The sequence below is a fragment of the Cetorhinus maximus genome, chromosome 10, assembly GCF_964194155.1.
Source record: "Cetorhinus maximus chromosome 10, sCetMax3.hap1.1, whole genome shotgun sequence".
NCBI lineage: Eukaryota > Metazoa > Chordata > Chondrichthyes > Lamniformes > Cetorhinidae > Cetorhinus > Cetorhinus maximus.
The window spans coordinates 96,761,068-96,780,406 of NC_135888.1; the positions used below are offsets into that span (position 1 = coordinate 96,761,068).

The following is a 19,339-nucleotide window of genomic DNA, read 5'->3' on the forward strand; positions in this document are numbered from 1 at the left end:
TGCACGTAACACTCTTAACTGTGGCTTAACTCCATATTTAAAAGGTGCCAAATAAAGTTCTTGTGAAATAGACGTAAAAAGTTGTAATGTGACCTATCCTAGTTTTTATTCTATATTGATGATTTGTCATTTAGAACTCTGAGGGGACAGCACAGCAGAAGACTGAGATGATAAACTCTTTGGAACAAAAGACTAATCAGATGATTGATGCCACAAAACAACTGGAGGAAAGGTACAGTAGCTATAGAACTGATATAAATAAATTTCTTTCACGTGCTACATTGTTTATTCAGAGCTGAAAAAATTCTTGTGATTTTCCATGTCAAATTTGTCTTTGCAAAACTATCTGAAATATTGGAGCTTTCTTTTCCAAGGAGAGGAGCTAGTTAAGACTATTATTGGTAGATTTGGTAATTGGTTGCCTGACTTGCCAATCAAGTAATGGCATGACAGGAAATGAGATTCTGACAAAAATCGAAAAAATATGCAACATTCATTTTGGCACTCTTGCCTAAACTGCACTAATTCGTGGTAAGATATATTTTAACAACTCAGTTCAAATGAAAACATTGATATTTTAATGGAATAGCTATCTAGTAGATTTGATGTAAGCTAAATAACATTAAGCGCAGTGTGTTGGAAAACCACTGTTGTCAGGTCATTGAGTACAGATTGATTTTCTTTTCTCCACCCCAAACCTCTGCCCTCAATCAGCTCCATTCTCTATATTGAATTCCTCATCCTGGTTGTACTGCTGTAGGCTGTGCAATGTGGATATTGGGTAGTTACCCAAAAGGAGTAGGGAGCATGATGACTGTTCTGGGGTGTGCTAAAGTATCTTATTAGCTGAGCTAAAGCAGTATTGATGGATACATTGGCTAAAGTTAATGTCAGAGTCCATGTACTCAAAAGAAGCAGTTAATGAGCCATTCAAGGCCTAAATGGTAAGGATTCAAAGTTAATTAGTAGGAAATCTGAACAATATTATTACATTTTAAACGAGCTGGGTACTGCATTGCTAAATAATTATTGCTATATTATTCCTAGCAACGTCTGTGCAATTGTGTCTTTCTGATATCTCTAACTTTAAATCTGCATCCATTGACACTGCTTTTGTTTAATCTTAGATTGCAACAGTCTGAACAAACCAGACAGTTAGCAGAAGAGAAAAATCGAAAGATTAAACAGGAATTTGCCAGCAAGATTGAGAATCTCCAGCAACAGCTCAGTGAACTGGACAAACAACGGTAAGAAATCAGAGCAGTGGTATATCATCTTTAAGAGACTAACATTGCACTAGTAACTAAATCATTGCCTCAATACTGGCAACTAATGGAATAACAATTAAGAGTATCATGCTCCTCAAGTATTGGTATACAATGAGCTTTTACTGCCTCTAACACATACTACACTTAATTTCTTTGTCCATTTATAATTAGATGGAATGATGAGACCTTTTGTTAGCAGTAGTAATACTTTAGCTATGATCTGCTAATGTGCATGAAGTTACTTAAAGGGAAAGTTCATTTTTTTAAAAAGGTAAAACTGTGCAAATACCTATTCACCCATGGTTACTTCATCTGCATTGTCTAATCATGCTTTAAAGTTTTGCACTTCAAATAATCTTCACTTTACATGATTCATGGTAGAGACTTGAAAATCCTTCCAAATTATGTCCCAAATCAACATTCAGACCAATAAATAGAACCCTATTCTATGGAGCAAACACTGAAGGATTCCTTCAGCTTAGCATTTTTCCAATGCATGGAATTCATATGCTGCTGAAAGAAATGGATGTTTGTAGGTCTCCACAAAAGAACTGCTGTAAAGTTCATTGAAAAGAAAATAATTTGTATTTTATATAATTGTATAAGTTAGTGGGTAGGGTATTGATCAATAAAATGCTTGAAATTGTGAACGTCACTGATATGCTGTGGGGCAGGGGAAAGAAAACAAAAGTTTGAAAGATTTTTATCTATATCTAACTTGTAATTTTTCATTAAGAACTGGTGAGACCATTTAAATTGTAGTTAGGATATTTGGCCTTAAAGCGATCACAATAAACTTACTGTCCATCTATCTTTATAGATTTGGTCCCCTGATGCAGTGGGATTTTTAAATTTACAACATTTCCTTTTGCTTAGAATTTCCAGACAGAAATGGTGTTTTATGCTCCAAATAAGCCGCCTCCTACTCTACTTCATAGCATTGCAGTTGATCCATTACCTTGTCTTCACTAAATAGCAATCAGGAGGGGGATCGTATCTTTGTCGCCAACACCTCACCCCCCCCCTGCAACCGCCAAAAGTACATTGGGATCTACCAAATCTTAAGGATCCAACAGCAATAAATGTTGGGCAGAATTTTGCCCTTGGTGGGCGTGCGGGCCCCACCGGCTCTGCGGCGAGCGGACAGCCGACCCCCACCACTGAAACGGGGCCTGCCGCCATTTTAAGTGGGTGGGCTAATTAATGCCTGCCCAGCGGCCTGCCCGACAGGAAGCGCTATGCACTTCGTGGGGGGAGGGAAACCCCAGCTGTCAAAGTGTGCTCTTTTGCGTATGTGCGCGAAAGAGCACACTGTTCCCTGAGACAAAGTGCTGTCTCAGGGAGATTACTGACAGTCCAAAAAACTTTAAAAATAGAAAAATTTAAAAATGATTAACATGTCCCATGACAATGTCACATGAGATGGGACATTAATAAATATCACATAAAATGTATTAAAAAGTTTTTAAAAACGGACATGGAACCTCATCCCACCAGTGGATGAGGTTTCATGTATTATCAGAAGCCCGCTGGGGCTCCTGGCCTGCCCGCCAGCCTTAAGGTTGGAAGGGCAGGTCTTTAATTATCTTAATTACTCTGTCAATGGCCTCAATTGGCCATTGACAGGTCGGCAGGTGGACAGCTGATTTTGCTGTCCACCCGCCTTCCTAAAAATTTAAAGGGACCAGGATGGGGGTTCCTCTCGACGTCATCCAGCGTCATTTTCCCGTCGGCGAGCAGGCCCTGCCCCCAAATCGCTGACGGGAAAATTCTGGCCGTTGTCTTTTCTGAACCATTTGGGAAGGTGTATTAAATACCTACAAAATGTAACTATTAGAATAATTGTTGTAATGTTATATTAAGTTGTAATCATAAATGCATTCAGTTGTATACACTACATCTCGAAAGATATACAAGATATATTGGCCTTGGCAGAGATGCAGCAGAGTCACCAGAATTATGCCAAAGCTAAAAGGATTACATGGAGGACAGGTTGGCATATATTTTCTTGAGTATAGAAGATCTGAATGATATTCAAAATGATTAGAGGATATGATGGAATTTATAGAGAGAAACTATTTCCTCTGTTTTTCTTTATTCGTTCTTGGGATGTGGGCATCGCTGGCTAGGCCAGCATTTATTGCCCATTCCTAATTGCCCTTGAGAGGGTGGTGGTGAGCTGCCTTCTTGAACCGATGTAGTTCATGTGGTGTAGGTACGCCACAGTGTTGTTAGGGAGGGAGTTCCAGGATTTTGACCCAGCAAAAGTGATGGAATGGTGATACATTTCCAAGTCTGGATGGTGTGTGGCTTGGAGGGAAACATATATCTGCTGCCCTTGTCATTCTAGATGGGTAGCAGTTGTGGGTTTGGAAGGTGCTGAATCAGGAGCCTTGGTGAGTGCCTGCACTGAATCTTGTAGATGGCACATACTGCTGTCACTGTGCATCGGTGGTGTAGGGAGTGAATGTTTGTGGATGTGGTGCCAAACAAGCGGGCTGCTTTGTCCTGGATGGTGTCAAGCTTCTTGAGTGCTGTTGGAGCTACACTCATCCAGGTAAGTGGAAGGTATTCCATCACACCCCTCACTTATGCCTTGTTGATGGTGGGCAGGCTTTGGAGAGTCAGGAGGTGAGTTACTCTTTGCAGAATTCCCAGTCTCTGACCTGCTGTTGTAACCACAGTATTTGTATGGCTAGTCCAATTCAATTTTTGGTCGATGGTAACCCCCAGGATGTTGATAGTGGGGGATTCAGTAATGGTAATGCCATTGAATGTCAAGAGGCGATGGTTAGATTGTCTTTTGTTGGAGATAGTCATTGCCTGGCGTGATTGTTACTTGCCACTCAAACTGAGCTTCAGTGAGCAGGTTGTTGCTATTCAAGTGCTACTTGATAGCTGACTCCTTCCATTACTTTGCTGAAGGTCACGAGTAGACTGATGGGGCAGTAATTGGCCGGGTTGGATTTGTCCTGCTTTTTGTATATAAGACATAGCTGGGCAATTTTCCAGATTGCTGGATAGATGCCAGTGTTGCAGTATCCAATACCTTCAACCATTTCTTGATATCACATGGAGTGAATCGAATTGGCCGAAAACTGGCATCTGTGATGCTGGGGATCTCCAGAGGATGCCGAGATGGATCATCCACTCGGCAATTCTGGCTGAAAATTGTTGCAAATGTTTCAGCCTCATCCTTTGCACTGATGTACTTGGCTCCCCCATTATTGAGGATCAGGACATTTGTGGAACCTCCTCCTCCAGTGAGTTGTTTAATTGTCCACCACCATTCACGACTGGATGTGGCAGGACTGCAGAGCTTCAATCTGATCCTTTGGCTGTGGGATCACTTAGCTCTGTTTATCATATGCTACTTATGCTGTTTGGCATGCAAGCTGTCCTGAGTTGTAGCTACACCAGGTTGACACCTCATTTTTAGGTATACCCTGTATTGCTCCTGGCATGCCCTCCTGTAATCTTCATTGAACCAGGGTTAACCCCCTGGCTTGATGGTGATGGTAGAGTGGGAGGATATGCCAAGCCATGAGGTTACAGATTGTGATTGTGTACAATTCTGCTGCTGCTGATGGCCCACAGCGCCTCATGGATGCCCAGTCTTGAGTTGCTAGATCTGTTCAAAATCTATCCCATTTAACACGATGGTAGTGCCACATAACACGATGGAGGATATCCTCAAAGAGAAGATGGCGCTTCGTCTCCACAAGACTATGCAGCGGTCACTGCTACCGATACTGACATGGACCGATGTATCTGCAACAGGCATGTTGCTGAGGATGAAGTCAAGTATGTTTTTTCCCTCTTGTTGCTCCCTTACTACCTGCTTCAGACCCAGTCTAGCACCTATGTCCTTTAGGACTCAGCCAGCTCAGGCTGTAGCTCGGTAGCACCACTACTCTTGGTGATAGACATTGAATTCCTCCACCCAGAGTACATTCTGTGCCCTTGCCACCATTAGTGCTTCCTCCAAGTGCTGTTCAACATGGAGGAGTATTGATTCATCAGCTGAGGGGTGGCGGTACATGGTAATCAGTAGGAAATTTCCTTTCCCATGTTTGAATTGATGCCATGAGAGCTCATGGGATCCGGAGTCGATGTTGAGGACTCCCAGTGCAACATCTTCCTGACTGTATACTGCTGAGTCTCTATCTCTGCTGGGTCTGTCCTGCTGGTGAGACAGGACATACCTAAGAATGATGATGGTGGGTCTGGGAAATTATCTGAAAGGTAGGATTCTGTGCGTATGTCAGTCTGTTACTTGACTATAACTAGTCTCTGGGACAGCTCTCCCAATTTTGACACACACCCCCAGATGTTAGTAAGGAGAACTTTGCAAGGTTGACAGGGCTGAGTTTGCCATTTTGTTTCCGGTACCTAGGGCGATACTGGGTGGTCCATCCGGTTTCATTCCTTGTAGGCTTTCTAGTGGTCTGGTAGGGAAGTCCAGAACAAAGAGGCATAACTTTACAATTGAAGCTGGGTCATTCAGCAGAAAAGTCAATAAGCACGTCTTCATACGAACATAGGAACAAGGAGCAGGAAGTGGCCACTCAGCCCTTGAGTCTGCTATGCCATTCAATAAGATCAAGGCTGATCTGATCGTAACCTTGTGCCTACTCTTGATAACCTTTCACCTCCCTGCTTATCAAGAATCTACCTACTTAGCCTTAAAAATGTTCAAGATTTTGCTTCCACTGCCTTTTGAGAAAAAGAGTTCCAAAGACTCACGACTTTATCAAGACTTTCTCCATATCTCTGTCTTAAATGAGCAACCCCTAGTTCTAGATTCTCCCACAAGAGGAAACATCCTTTCCACATCCACCCTGTCAAAACCCCTCATGATCTTTAAAGGTTTCAATCAAGTCACCCCTTACTCTTCCACTCCTGGTACTAGTCTAGTAAACCTTCTCTGAACTGCTAATGCATTTATATCCTTCCTTAAATAAGAAGACCAATACTGTACACAGTATCCCAGATGTGGTCTCACCTGCACCCTGTATAACCTCCCTACCTTTGTAATCAATTCCCCTTACCATAAATTATAACATTCTATTAGCTTTCCTAATTACTTGCTGGACCTGCATAGAACACCTGAAATGTGGTGCCAGAATTATCCATAATAATCCAGCTGAGTCCTAACCAGTGATTTATAAAGTTTTACCAGGATTTCTTTGTTTTCCTATTCTGAGTCTCTGCTTATAAATCCTAGTAACCCATATGCTTTTCTAACCACCTTATCAACCTGCCCTGCTACTTTTAAGAATTTGTGCACATGGACAACAAGATTTTAATTCCATTCGCCATGCTTCTGCCCATTTTACTGTCCTGAAGCCTACAACCATCTTCTGAACATTATTGAACCTTAAACCAATTTTGGCTTGGTTTCAGATTTTCCTATATTTACCTAAACTTTCCTAATCAATAACATCTCCAGAATGTTTTAGATGAGTAGATACGAGATGTAAGAAGAGAGTTAGTTCTTCTCCCTAGTGCATTTACCTATTCGGCCCTGTCAAGTGTGCTGCAGTTATTCCCGTTCCACATCTTTCATTTTAAACACTTTAAAGGATGTGCCTTGTGATAATGGCAGTGTGAATGTCAGTTTCGCTGTTGAAGACATGCTTGTAAAGTTTCTTTTAAGTATAGTATCATGTTGGCTGGGGAGTCATCAATTGAGTAGGTAGGCTGCATTGTTGATAGTCGATACTTTAAAACTGACAAAAGCGAGTAAAATTTTGGAATTAACTGTAGTAAATTTTATTTTTTGTACAATAGCTCTATTTTGGATTCTGAACTTAAAGCTGAGAAGGAACAAAGGCAAAGTCTGCAACAGCAGTTGCAACAAGAGAGAGATGTAACATCTCAGTTAAAAGCTCAACTGCAGCAGAAATCGGGGTTAGAGAAGGTAAATATGTGAATTTTCTGCAGATTTTTTTTCTTTTTAAAATGGCACTGAACAATTCGGTATTCTAAAAACTTCCAGCTTTTAGAACAAGAGACATTTGTCTCCATTATGCAGGCTTATAAGTTTGCTGTCCTAGTTGAGGATGATCTCTATGGTCCTTTCAAGATAAACTTCTGAATTTCACTGGTAAATGCTCAGATACAGGCTTCTGCTTCTGTTTTAGCTGTGTCAACATCACAGACTAACATCCAAATTCCTCCAACATTTATGAATGTGGTAGCGCTAGCTGAACCAGACATGACCCGTTGATGTGGTAGTCATAATGATGAAAAACTTATGAATGGAAATGATCTGAAGATGGGCCTTGAAGATTTCAAGTGATGGGGCTGTGACTATCTTCTCTGGCAGCTTGTTCCATTGTGGGACTGTTCTTGGAAAGAAAGATTGTTGATATCCTGTCTTGGAAACAAATGGTCTTTGTAGTTTGTATGGATGGCGACCTCATGTTTTGTCATTGCCAGAGGGTACAGGGTACTAGATACTTGTTCATGTCAATTCCCACCAGTTCATTCCATATTTTATAGAATATGGCCAGGCTACTCTCCTCCCTCCTTTGCTGCAGTTATTCCCATTCCACATCTTTGATCAAGGATGTGACACTGGTGTATTTTCCATACTGATTCATGCAGAACCTTGCTGCTCGTCTTTGGATTACTTCAATCTTATTTATATATTTCGCCATGTAAGGATCCAAGGCACAACTTTCATACTCCAGATTGGATGAACAAGTGTTTGGTAAGCTGTAACTCTGATATTTTTGTTGCAATACCAAAGATCCCCCTCAGAAATCCAAGAACCCTGTTTGCTTTGAATGTTATCTATTAAACAAGGAATTTCCATTGAAGATTATTTTTAAAGTGAGCCCCCAGGTATTGTTGTGTAGCTACCTGTTGTGGAATTTGATTACAGAGCTTAAAACTCTCTGGTAGGTCCTTTTTGTTGGTGATGCACATGATGAACCATTTTTTGGCATTGAATTCCATCTCCCATTTGTCCTGCCATTTTTGAAATTCCAGATCATCTTGCAATTGATATGATTCTGAGTGTCCCCTGATGCATGGACCAAACAGTCAACTGCAAATAGTTACACTCCGTTTTTTAACTTGTTGGGAAGGTCGTCTTTGTATGTCCTGAAGAGTAAGGGTCCCAACATAGTTCCCTGGGTTTCTCTGGAGAGGCCATCTCTAGGAGATGATGACCCCCTATCACACACCACTCTGAGGAGCGGAGGCAGGGTTTGTTAACAGTGTGCCGTTCCTGATGGCGTAATTGGAAGTGTGTCCCATGCAATTACAATTAAAATTTTACAGTGGCGGCAGCAGGCAAGGAAAACACGTGATCAGCAGTAAAATCCACCGTCAGCTGACAATGCTGCAGTTAAAGGTGAGCTCTAAAAGAACCTCCTAGTCAAACAGAAGCAGAGCTGTCCTGCCCAACTCCATTGCCATTAACATAAGACTTGAGAGCACAAAGGTGCTTCTCAAAATTAAATTTGACTTGTAAATATTTCACATTATATTAGTTTCACTTCATATGTGCATCATCGTGGCACGTCTCATGATTGGCACATGTTTATGGTTACAGGGGAGTGGGGAACATTTCCTTTATTGTGAAAGAAACAATGTTATGGTTTTTTTTGTTCACTCTTTATTGAATGTTCATGTTAGTGTCCAGTGTTGTACTCGCTACACTGGGATATTGCTGAACTTACAGACTCAGCTGGCCCTCCCTTTTATGCATCGTAAGGGATATTGTCTGAGAGCGCTCTCAGTGCGGATAATGGAAATGTTGTAGGTGAGCGCAAAGCCCTGTAAGAATTCTGCTAGCATTACCCTGAGACACTCACAGATTTGGACAGTATTGACATCGTCCTTTAAGCTCCTCCGCTTTCTTTCTTACTCTTTTTCCCAACACAACCAGGACACCAAGCCCTTCTCCCTTCCACCCCTCCATGTCACCAACCCCACTCCCCCACCCCCACTGACTCACCCTTGCCAGTCCCAGGTCTTCATGCAAGCTGTCATTCTGCTCCCCTCCCTTGTGTCGTAGACTTAACTGCACTAAGCCAACTGGTGTACGCCATCTTTAAACAGATGTGAACTGGGGTGCAACAAGATTCTCATGCACTGCTGACTTATCTTGAAGGTAGGATATAATTTTTTAAAAAGCTTTACACTGAGTATTCATGACATGCAAATGTATTACAAGTATGAACCCTCCACAGATGGTGTGAGGCTCAACACACCACTGATTTTACCTCTGCATCTCAACCCAGGAAGTGCTGGATCCAATATAATAATTTCATAATAGTGAAGTTTGAACAAGAGCTTTTCATGAGGAACTTTGTCAAAGGCTTTGAGAAATCTAGTATTGCCATATGAGCAGCTTCATCTCTTTTGCGACTTGAAGCTAGGTAGTTGACAATCTGTGAAAGCTATGATTTGGTAGATGGGATAGATAGCTAACCCATCTGCCCCTTCAGCTGTATTTAAATGGTTCAGGAAGATCAGAAAAAAATTAGCTCGAAGGGAGTGGACTTTTTTTCCCTCCGTGCTCAGCTGCAATGTTTTAGTCAGTTAAATATTAACCAATTTGCGGTCTATGTTTCGGAGCCTTGCAGCAACCCAGAAATTCCTGCGCAGGCCGCACACAGGTGAACCCCCAAGTTACTGTGAATACTTGACCAGGCAAAATAAATTTCAAGGACCCGTGCACTGAAACAAATCAGCTAAGCACTGCAACAAAAATTAGAGCGTACTGTGCAGATTTATACCTAAGCTCTCTGGACTAGGCTAAGTGGGATACAGCTCTACAGGAAGAAGGTGGGTATTTAATATCAGACAGACACAAATTCCTTTTTGTGAATTTGTCAGTAAATTAATTTGGAAACTCTTGCACATGTTGAGCAAGTTCTGCAAGTGTCACACTTGGGTGGCCAAAAATAAAACTGTTGCACGCTGATAACTGTTGAGACTCACCCAGTTTTTTTCACTGAATTTTCTTTGCCTCAGGAGACTACTACCTTTGTTTGCACTTTTGATCTTTTTTTACTCACTCTAGCTTTCTCGTGCTTGCTTTGCTCACACTGTCTTTGAATGCATGTATGCAGGTGTTATTGTTTGTTTTTGTATTCACCCCTTTGTTTACTCTTCCTTCTCTCACATGAGATATACAGGTTTCAATTAATGTTGGAATCCTTGTGCTGCTTAGATGTAATCAAGAACCTATGTCATTCACAGTTACTGTTCTTAATTCCTAGTTCCAAGCAGTGTATCCCTGGACCAACTTGGCAGCAATTGTTAGCCCAATTTTTTTGGCTTATGCCAGAACAAAAGGAGCTGCCCAGTTTAATTTCAAGGCAGCTGTACCATCTGTTGTAGGATATGAGATACTGTTTGACAGGTCTTAATGAAGTCTTCATAGTCTTAATTAGGTTATCTCTATATATTTATTAGCTACAAAAACGATGTACATATATACAGTAAAGGCTTCATAGGAGCTGTCTCCATATTTGCTTGTGCACATGGCTCTGTCCAACACTAGACTGACCCCTAGGTGTTCTCTTATATTACTGTGTGGGTGGTGCTGTACAAGGCCCTTATACTGTATCTCCCCTGAAGTCTTTATCTAATATATTTCAAGTTATTCTAGTTTACCCCATGTATTTAGATCATTATTACAAGCCCATCTCCCCCCTTCAAGTCTCTGAGTTCATAGGTTCAGGTGGCCTGGAAGCCTTAACCCTTCCATTTTTTTTTTGCACTACTGTTGGAGGAGTGGTAGGCTCTGTTGATTTGGAGATTGTTCAGGCATCTGGGTGTCTTCCTCGATGTCTCTCCACTGTACTGAGGGAACGTGCAGTCTAGGGATGAGGAGGTGAGTCCTCCTGATTCTCCTGACTCTATCCTCTGAGATGCCAACTAGGTAGGATTGAGGTTGGTCATCGTCTTTCCTGATGGTAGTTCTCTCTCTTGAGGATTAATTCAGACCTTGTCATCCTTTTGTAGTTGTGGCAAATGTCTGATGCAGTATCTTTTATTGTAGGCAGAAGCCTGCTTCTGCCTGTAGGACTGCTCTTTACTTGGATGTCGTGGCAATCCCTGGTTACCAACCCTGGTATTAATTTTTTTTTAGCAAGATTGGAAGTTGGTGCAAAGTTTCCTGCCCATCAAGAGTTCGGATGGGGCAAGGCTGCATTGTAATGGGATGGACTTGTAGGTAGCTGTGGTGTGGGAAAGTCCTTATTCTTTTTCAGGAGGGCTTTTACAGTGTGAACCCCTCTTTCGGCCTCCCCATTTGACTGTGGATATCTTGGGGAGTTGGTATGGTGGTGGAAGCCAGATGTGCTGGTGAAGTGCACAAAGTACTCATTTGAAAATTATGGGCCCTCGTCAGACATAACCTTGTCCAGGATGCCATAGCTTGTGAACGTCTCCTTTCAGTGCCTTAATTACTGCCTCTGTGGTAGTTGTGTATAGTTGCCTCACCTCAACCCATCTGGAATAGTAATCCCCCACAATAAGGAATAATTTGCTGTTGAAGACAAATAGGTCGATACCCAGCCTCTCCCATGGCCTGGTAGGGATCTGTGTGGGGATGATGGGCTCTCTTTGGCCCTGCCTGTACCAGGCACACACCTGACAAATGGCAGGCGGCTAAAGCAAAATTTGCCGAAGTGGGTAATGAATGTGGTCAACAGTCTAGAGTCTTTGTCAAGGGGATGTTGCCAAAAGCGTTGTTGACGTCCAGCTTTGTATGTACCATGCCCTTAGAGTTTAGTCAGGCTTTCATCCACTGAGGACATGAGATGTACTTCTCTGGCTACGGATTTATTGAGCTGTGTCAGGTTGACGCAAACACGGATGGACTCGTTCAATTTTGGAACTGGTTTAGCATCCTCCCTCAGTGTGATCTTGTATGCTTTTTTTTCCAGTTGTCCCAGTCCTGTAAAGAGCTTTGGGACTCGCTTATGTACTTGGAGCCAGGCCTTTGTTAGTTGACCTTGTCAATTTTTTGTAGATGGTTAAGTTCACCACCGGATTTGCGGCTTAGTAGTGAACAGTCACGAACAAGGTCTCTCGGATTCTTTTATCCTTGTACCTCTGTGTCACCTGTCGGGTGCCATTCACCGGGAGCTTTATATCTTCTGCTCTGTATAAGTGTGTCGTGGGTGGCATCAGCTGTTGGGTCACCAGCCACGGTTCTTTGTCCAACAGGACTGTAACACTGGCCCCTGTGTCCAACTTAAAGTTTGCAAGATGGCCGTTAACCGAAATGTCTGCATTCTAAAATGAAAATCCTGGAGCTTTGACCTCCCTCAAGAAGCATGGCTGTGTGTCCTCTTGGCGTGCAGTCTTGACTTCATGAATCATCTTGGGGTCTTCTCTGTGCGCTTAGATGTTTTGGCCTTGCACAGTTTGCCAAAGTGACCAATTCTGTCGCATTGAAAACATTGGGCTGTAATTGCAAGACAATGACCTCGCCTGTAGGGCACTTCCTTTCCTCCACAGCTGGCATGGTCGCTCTACTGGTGAGTTAGGGTATTGCTGTCCTTGGCCTGGAGTGTCTCTATTTCTGTCCTGGTTAACGAACTGAGCTGTGGGGTGTGCTTTGTACCATGATTTACTTTCTCCTCTTAAGATGAATCTGTGCTGCATATGGAGTTCAAACTGCCTAACAATCTGGATCACTTTCTCAAGATTTAGATCTTCCTTCTCATGTCTGAGAGTGCATTGTCCACTACTTGTCAGGTTTCTATCTGCTATTCTATCCCTGAAGTTCATATTTTAGGTCTCCAAATTTGCAGAATGAGTCGACAGAGTCTCCTGGCTGCTGGACAGGCTTATTAAACTTAGCCCTTCTGAGGATTTTGTTATTTCTTAGGTTAAAATAAACATTGAATGATTTAGTACTTCAAATTTAGCAGATGATTCATTGCTTACTTGCATAACAATAATGTCATCTGGTATTGGTCCTACCGAATAAAGCAATGTGTTAATTTCTGTCTTTTTATCCAGACTTGAAGCAATCATGTATCTAAGGAATCTTTTTCTCCAAAGTCCCCAATTATGTGATTGACCTAGGCCTTAGATAAGTCCAAATCGATCTGGAAGTGTGGATTTCTGATCCATGGTTAAAACATTTTAAAGTGGAGGCTCAGCTTTAAGAAGTTGCCGAAATTTATGATGGCGCCTCCGTTCGTTTGAAGACAAAGTGTTTGCCCGCCCTTGTTGGATTTAGCAGGCTCCCGCTGCAATAGCACTTGTCCTCAACCTTAAAAATTTTAAACAGTGGCTACTTAGATTAACCGGCTACAGACTACTCCATTTCAGTGCTATGCTTTAAGATCATGAAAGCGCCAAATCCTGGTCTCTAAAGCTGATTCTTTAGTCACGATTCTTCAGAATTAATTAATTATTTTTGGGGTTTTCCTTTTTGGAACGAGCACCAACTCGGGAATCTGGTTTTTCCGACTGGGTTTTAAACAGCAACTTCTGACCATTTAAAAGTTTCTCAGGACTTGCTGTATCCTGGAAATTAATAGCTTTAGCTCACCCCTGCTAGGTCTGCTGACTCTGCACTCTGGGAATTGAAGCTGAACTTCCAAGAGATCCTGTGGAGTATTCTGCTGAAGTGAGAATTTAACATTTCTGCCTTCAGCTTCCAAAGCTTTCTTTGGAGTTTTCCCTAGCAACTTCCTTCTGCACGTCTGCTTCTTGATCTTCTCTTTGGGTCAGAATGCTTCTTTGAAGTTTATTTTTGCAGGATTTTAGTTTTTCTCTGCATTTTTTGCAAGGTTTTGGGTTTTTCCATTTGCTGCCACCATGTTGTAGGGTGTTGGATACTATTCAGTCAGTCTTAATGAAGTCTTAAGTAGGTTAACTGTATGTAGTTAATGAATACAAGAACTATGTACATATATACAATTACGGGTTCAAGCGAGGAGCTGCCTCCATGCTTGCATCTCTGTCCAACATTAGACTGACCCCTAGGTGTGGGCCTTGTATTCTCTTACATCACTGTGTGGGCAGTATTGTACTCAGTCCCACACGAACCCCTATTTATGCCAGACCCTTATACTACATCGTTCATACCCCATGCCATCACGGAATATTGTTTAGGTTACATTATATAGTGATATTACAGTTTTTAGCATTTCAGCCCTTAAATCTGGCCCTGGAGAACTATTAGCCTCTAATTATATACTGTTAAGTAGTATAACCACATTGAGAAATGTATCCAATATACCCATTAGGTGTATCGTCTCCCTAATACTTGCTATGGAATTGATTCTCACATATAATTTGTTGTCCCTTCTCCACTTTTTCTCCTCCCATTTAGAGATTTATTGTTGGACGCATTAATCATTGTTCCCACAGCATTCTATTGCAGAGAAGGGAAGAAAAAATATATAAGTAGTTGCTTGGTGGTACAGAATTTAAGTGTTGCTGAAAAGAGAGCCATGTGACATGCTGATGAAGCTTTTGGTCTTGCACTTGTCAAGACATAGGCAAAAGTGCCAAATTTTAAAGGAAGCAACAATTTATATTGCATGAGAGAAGGATGTTGATTGGTTGGCCAGTCAGCTCTGAATGGTCGAGGTGTTGCCATGGAGAATGCACCAGGGAACATTTGTTTATTTCAAAAGGCCTGATAAGTGCAAGATGGAAAGCTTAGACAGCATGTCTGCCTTTTCAGCAATACTCAAAAAATTTTATATACAAAACCATGCGATAATGTGGGAAGACACCGCTCTGCAGCCCACTGTGGAGGGAAATGTCCTCCTCTCATCGTCTACTCCGTAAATGGTGGTTAGCTTTAATATGTGATTGATTATTCAGGAAAGCACGAGGAAGGCTGAGTGTAAAGTATGACTTTGTTTCAGGAACACTTCTTCCAGAACAATTTAACTCCAAGCTGAGCACTAACTTTTTAAAACTAATGTGCTGCAGGCAAGCATGTTATTGAGAGCCTGAGATGATTTTCAGTGGTCTAAGTAAGAGTGGCCTAAAGTTTCCTCTTTGCGTAGTCATCCAAAACACAAAGGATCTGGAGGCTTCCTAAAGCATTAGGGTCCTTATAAAGAAGCCATGTTTTCTATAAGTCGTCACCAATCTCCCCTCCACTTGTATTTAGTACGTTTTGACTTTTTGAGTCCCCATACCATTGTGGTCTATAAAAGATCTTTGGTACCTGACAATTGATGTACATAGGTGCATGGCCAGTCACGAAAGTAGTGTTCTGTCAACGAGCTGCTGCTTGATATTTTGAATGTAAAATATGTTACACTGAAGTTAGTTTAATGGCATCCATTGCGATGTGTAGGGGTATTTTTAATGTCACATGTGATGTCATAGATTAACAGCTGAATAATTCACAAAATAGAATGTCCAAACTGTAAGGTGGTTGGCTTATATGAATGGGCAATAACTATTAAAGATGAAGTTGATCTTTTTGGTAAGTTTAATGTATTTAAATTGACACATAATATAAAGAGGAATAAAATAGAATCAACGGGTTGAATATACAATTTTGTGTGTTTGAATTCTAAATAGTGTTCCACATGCTAGAACCACATCACAAACCTGGTACTGAGCCACTTAGTAATGGTATCAAGGAACCCTAGCAAAACTGGAGTCAATGGGAATCATGGGGGAAACTCTCTGCTGGTTAGAGTAATACCTAGCACAAAGGTGGTTGTGGTTATTGGAGGTCAGTCATCTCAGTTCCAGGACATCACTGCAAAATTCCTCAGGGTAGTGTCCTAGGCCTAACCATCTCCAGCTGCTTCATCAATGACCTTCCTTCCATCATAAGGTCAGAAGTAGGGATGTTCGCTGATGATTGCACAATGTTCAGCACCATTTGCAACTCCTCAGATACTGAAGCAGTCCACGTACAAATGCAGCAGGACCTGGTCAATATCCAGGCTTGCGCTGACAAGTGGCAAGTAATATTTGTGTCACATGAGTGCCATGCCATCATCTCCAACAAGAGAGAATTAACCATCGCCCCTTGACATTCAATGGTATTAACATCGCTGGATCCCCTGCTATCAACATCCTGGGTGTTACCATTAACCAGAAACTGAACTAGCCTAGCCATATAAATACTTGGCTACAAGAGCAGGTCAGAGGCTAGGTATCCTGTGGCGAGTAACTCGCCTCCTGAGCTTGTTCACCGTCTACAAGGCACAAATCAGGGGTGTGATTTGCCTGGATGAGTGCAGCTCCAACAACACACTCAAGAAGCTTGAGACCATCCCGGACAAAGCAGCCTGCTTGATTGGCACCCCATTGACAAACATTCACTCGTTCTACCACTAATGCACAGGGGTAGCAGTGTGCGACATCTAGAAAATACACTGCAGGAATTCGCCAAGCCTCCTTAGACAGCACTTTCCAAACCCACGACCGCTACCATCTAGAAGGACAAGGGCAGTAGATACATGAGAACACCACCACCTGGAAGTTCCCTTCCAAGCCACCCACCATCTTGACTTGGAAATATATTGGCATTCATTCACTGTCACTGGGTCAAAATCCTGGAACTCCCTCCTTAACAGTACTGTGGATGTACCTACACCACGTGGACTGCAGCAGTTCAAGAAGGTAGCTAACCACCACCACCTCGAGGGCAATAAGGTATGGGCAATAAATGCTGGCCTAGCCAGTGACACCTACACCCCATGAATGAATAATTTAAAGAAACAGTGTATTGTACCAATTGCAGTAATCTCACTTAATTCTATTTCTTTGTTTGTGTTACAGGAAATGCAGAAGTTGCAGGATGAGAAAAAACAACTACAAAAGATCTGCGAAGAACAGGAACAGGCATTACAAGAAATGGGACTCCATCTTAGTCAGTAAGCTACTATTTTAGTATGTTTTGATGTTTGCTTTCAACTTAAAGGGCAAAAATGAACTTTAAGACAAAAGATGTTGTAAAATATTGAGAGTAATACTCACCTAAATGGATCCAGATGTATGTTTGTGGCTAATGTGCTGCTGAAGTTAATGAATTTAGAAGTTTAACAATTTTCAAAATGTAGACCTCAATATCTCCACAAAATTTAAAATATCTTTAAAGAAATTTGATATTTTGAAATGACCACTGTTTTGGTGTAAATCTGGATTTCATTGTTCAGGCTTTTCTGTTAGGAGTTGAAGTAGTTACGTCAAATCTTATTAGCTAGCTAAATCAGCAAGAATAGTGATATTTAACTTTTTTTCCAGATCAAAATTGAAAATGGAGGACATTAAAGAGGTCAATAAAGCATTAAAGGTATTTATTCTGGCAATGCCTAGAAACTTTCTGCAAGTCATTAGAGCTTGGGAACATCATTGGTGAATATTTAGTTGGCTCAAGTATACATTTTCTATTGTGCCTCTTTTCCATTTTTCAAGGTTGCTTTTAGAACACAGCAATATAACTTGTCTCATTTGTGTAGGTAATTTTAGTTAAAATGATATTGTACCTTTTTAGGAAACTTAATTTGCATCAGTGAAGTGCAACTGAATTAAAATACCACATTAAATATAAGTAATGTAATGCCAAACTAGTTGATAATCACTTAGTTACTTGCTGACCTCTGGTGTAACGCTACTTTTATTGATAGGGAAATGCCTGGCTGAAGGATGATGAAGCAACATCCTGCAAACAATGTGAGAAAGAATTTTCAATCTCAAGAAGAAAGGTATTGCTCAAATAGTTAATGACTCTTTCAACTAATTTAATGAATTATTTTTGTTCTCCAGGACCAAAGTGCCTTCAAAATGTAATATTACTAATGTTAAGAACTGCGTTTCTTTAAGGGGAATGTTGTCACATACATTAATCAGCTTTAACAAAAACAGAATTACCTGGAAAAACTCAGCAGGTCTGGCAGCATCGGCGGAGAAGAAATCAGTCAACGTTTCGAGCCTTCATGGCCCTTCAGCAGAACTGAAGCATAGTTAGAAGGGCCATGAAGGCTCGAAACGTTGACTGATTTCTTCTCCGCCGATGTTGCCAGACCTGCTGAGTTTTTCCAGGTAATTCTGTTTTTGTTTTGGATTTCCAGCATCCGCAGTAGCTTTTAGCTTTTTGTTTTAATCAGCTTTACGTTCCTAATGATTTTCTTCACTCTTGTATTAAGAGTATTATTCCTCTGTCTACTTCACTACATTATTGGCAGATCCATCTCACTTTCCCTTTTCTCAGTCTTCATGCCCCTGATCTGTTGTACCTTTGTTTTCTTAATCAATCCCATTGTCATTTATCCAGCTTGTGAAATGTTTTGACATGTTGTCCCAATACTGTTCCATATAAATGCATTTTTTTCAATAATCTGGTCTCTAGCATGGCTCCTTCCCCATCTGCAATTCTATTGGGTGGGGGAGCAGGAAAAGTAAGAACTTTTCTCCATCTAATTTTCCCAGACTACACAAAACTTAGACAAGAAACATGCTCCTGATCATCCTGTTCTGCTGGTTAACTGGTGAAAAGGAGCCTTTGCTCTGCTGTTCAGAGACATGTCAGTGTTGCTCATGGTTGCCTTAAATTGATCTGTCTTGACGTGGATCCCACCAGCAAGACTTGCTGTTTAATTAAGAAATCTAAAATCCTGGAAAATATCAAGTCATTCCAGTGAATATTATTCTAATTTTGATCAACTTAAATCAGTAATGGCATCTGGCAATAAATACCTTGCTAGATGGAACGTAAGAACTAGGAGTAGGCAATTCAGCCCCTCGAGCCTGCCCCGCCATTCAATACAATCATGGCTGATCTCATTTCGGCCTCAACTCTAATTTCCCGCCCTCTCCCCATAACCTTTCAACCCATTACTAATTAAAAATCTGTCTATCTCCTCCTCAAATTTATTCGGCATCCACTGCAGTCTGAGGTAGTGAATTCCACAGATTCACGACCCTTTGAAAAAAGTAATTCCACCTCATCTCAGATTTAAATCTACTACCCCTTAGCCTAAAACTGTGGCCTCTCATTCTAGAATGCCCCACAAGGGGAAACATCTGCTCCATGTCTATGTCTATCCCCTTTAGTGTCTTAATTAGATCTTCTCTCATCCTTATAAACTCAAGCGAGT

The 19,339-nt window shown here is 41.4% G+C and overlaps 1 protein-coding gene across 1 annotated transcript in view; it reads left to right on the forward strand.

Annotated features, from left to right (window-relative positions):
- Positions 1-19,339, forward strand: part of rufy1 (RUN and FYVE domain containing 1) — a 71,462-nt gene that overhangs the window by 46,826 nt on the left and 5,297 nt on the right. The window contains exons 12-17 of the mRNA XM_078550809.1: positions 135-232; positions 1,128-1,247; positions 7,062-7,191; positions 17,022-17,116; positions 17,487-17,535; positions 17,870-17,947. Of these exons, the coding sequence (XP_078406935.1) occupies positions 135-232; positions 1,128-1,247; positions 7,062-7,191; positions 17,022-17,116; positions 17,487-17,535; positions 17,870-17,947 (570 nt within the window). The remainder of the gene's footprint in view (positions 1-134; positions 233-1,127; positions 1,248-7,061; positions 7,192-17,021; positions 17,117-17,486; positions 17,536-17,869; positions 17,948-19,339) is intronic.